The 2,304-nt window shown below is 32.4% G+C and overlaps 1 protein-coding gene across 1 annotated transcript in view; it reads left to right on the top strand.

The window, feature by feature from the left end:
• The first annotated feature begins 1,424 nt into the window (after nt 1-1,424).
• LOC106298129 overlaps nt 1,425-2,304 on the top strand; it is a 4,205-nt gene continuing 3,325 nt past the window's right edge. Inside the window, exons 1-3 of the mRNA XM_013734214.1 lie at nt 1,425-1,838; nt 1,920-2,193; nt 2,284-2,302. Of these exons, the coding sequence (XP_013589668.1) occupies nt 1,674-1,838; nt 1,920-2,193; nt 2,284-2,302 (458 nt within the window). The 5' untranslated portion in view covers nt 1,425-1,673. The remainder of the gene's footprint in view (nt 1,839-1,919; nt 2,194-2,283; nt 2,303-2,304) is intronic.

A 2,304-nucleotide genomic window follows, 5' to 3' on the forward strand; every position in this document is an offset into this window, starting at 1 on the left:
AAACTAGAAAATAAAATAATAATACTTATCAAATATCTATTGCAATTCAAATTCAAATTATTTTTATATTGTTTTATCATTTTTGAATATATAATTATTTTATAAATATAAAATATTTAAAAAATAGTTTCAAAAGAGCATTTTTGAATTTTAAAAAGAAAATTTGACAAAAAAATTCAAAAAGAAATCGAAAAATTACTAAAAATTTATAAAAAAGTTCAAATTAAAAAACATATAATTCGGTTTTTTTTAAAAAATTATAATTATAATTTTTATTATTTATATATCTATAAGGCAATGGGTAAAATAGTTTTTTGTTTTTTAATGAAACATTTTTGGTCATTTTTCTCTTTGAATGTTCTTTTAGGATAAAATTTAAAAGAAACTATTTAAGAGAATTGCCCAGTTGTGTATGTATCTCTATTTATTTTTAATTTGAAAGAAAATAAACAAATAAGCATGCTATATGATTTAGAAAAAATAAATAAATTATATATTTACTTTACAAAAAGAATGAAAGAAAAGATGTAATACAAATTCATTAAAAATCTATACCAATCTAAAAAGTTATTACCAAATTTTGTAAGTCCATGTATGCAAATTTTCACAATCCACATAACTGTTTTAAATCTATCAATTTTTAAAATTCACAAACTCTATACAAATTCATCTTCCAGTAACTACTCCTTAGTAAATAAATAAAATAATAGATGCGGTGAGCGAGTCTCTCCCAACTGAGCTACCCGCAAGTTGACAGATTCACACCAGGTAATTATATCATATTTTTTCACCGCACGAAACTTTCTTCACTGTTTTTCCAGTGAAATGCAAATGAACCAAGCTAGAACTGCTAAGAATTTGTTAATTTGTTTGTTACCGTTGGTTAACGGATGTATGTTCACTATAGCTCTGGTTGGGATCGAAAATTAGTAGCTAAACTCTTGAAAGCCACTCAGAAGAAACTTGTATACAAAGGAAATATTTTAGTTAAAAGAAAAAAGAAAGAAAGAAAAGGTTTTGGTTGGAAAAATATATTTTAATGGTATTTTTCTTTTTCCTTACAAAACTATCCCCGGTACTTTGTTCAAAAGTATTTTGCAAATTGTATTTGAATTGAATAATTTCACCCGAATTCTCTTAAATTTAAACAATTAAACACGTATCATATATATAATGCCACTCTTTTCTCTCTTCTCAAAGCATCCACGTATGCAGAACATTAATTTTGTGGGTCCCATTTATTGTTAAGTTTGTCGTTTTGATTTGTTTGCACGGTTTCTTGCTTGGGCCTGTTATGTTTGATCATTGTGGTGTGGGCTGACTTGGGCTAACCTTGCAAACATTCACTCATGCGTTAAAACGTTGCGTTCCGTGAATATTTCATAATTAGGGCTTCGTCGATGTTACCTTCCTCAGAAGATGAAACCGCCGTTTTCTGTTTTGTGATCTTAAAAAACCCGTTCCTCTTCTCATCTCTTCACTTCACTTCACCTCCGTTTAGGTTCGATGTGCAGCTTTAATTCACGAGTTATTGTTGCAAAGATTACTCTCAGATCTCGCCGCTACCGTTTTCCTCGCGTTCAATCTATATATATCAGCTTCTCCAGAGGACGATTGCACCTTCAAATCTTTGTCAGTTTATCATTTTCTAAACCCTAGAAAGTTTGTCAGATATGGCTTCCTCCGATGTTGTTCTCGGTCACTCCACCTTCGATGCTCTCCGACTGGGTAGATCTGCCCAGATGATTGTTGGTCGTCTCCTCCGTTTCTGGGACTCGAAAAACATCAAGAAGCAAGGTGAATTCATGGGCATCACTCTCCTCTTCCTTGACGAGAAGGTATTGTAACCATAACGTTTTTTCCTTGGATCTTAATTTTATGACAAACCGATAATCTTAATCTTAAATCTCTCACTGCAGAATTCCGTCATACATGGATTCATTCCTGCTGGTCGCGCTCCTTTTTACCGTCCGTCCTTGCGAGCGGGTTCAGTTGTTAGAGTCTCCCGCTTTGAAGTTGCAAGATGTACAAATATGTACAAAATTACGGATCACCCTTTTGTGATCCGGTTCATCCCCCAGACAACCATTGCTGAAGTTATCGAAAATGCTCCTGTCATCAACGTTGAGAAATTCATGCTGCGTTCGTTTGACCCCCTCCAAGCTCTCGCGAACACTAATTTGGAACTTCCAGGTTTGCTTAAATTAACGTTTGCTATTTACTGTATTATGTCATCATATATTTGTGAACAAAACATATTCAATTTTTTTAATCACATCGCAGATGTTGTTGGGCAAATTCAGT

The sequence above is a fragment of the Brassica oleracea genome, chromosome C6 (genome assembly GCF_000695525.1).
Source record: "Brassica oleracea var. oleracea cultivar TO1000 chromosome C6, BOL, whole genome shotgun sequence".
NCBI lineage: Eukaryota > Viridiplantae > Streptophyta > Magnoliopsida > Brassicales > Brassicaceae > Brassica > Brassica oleracea.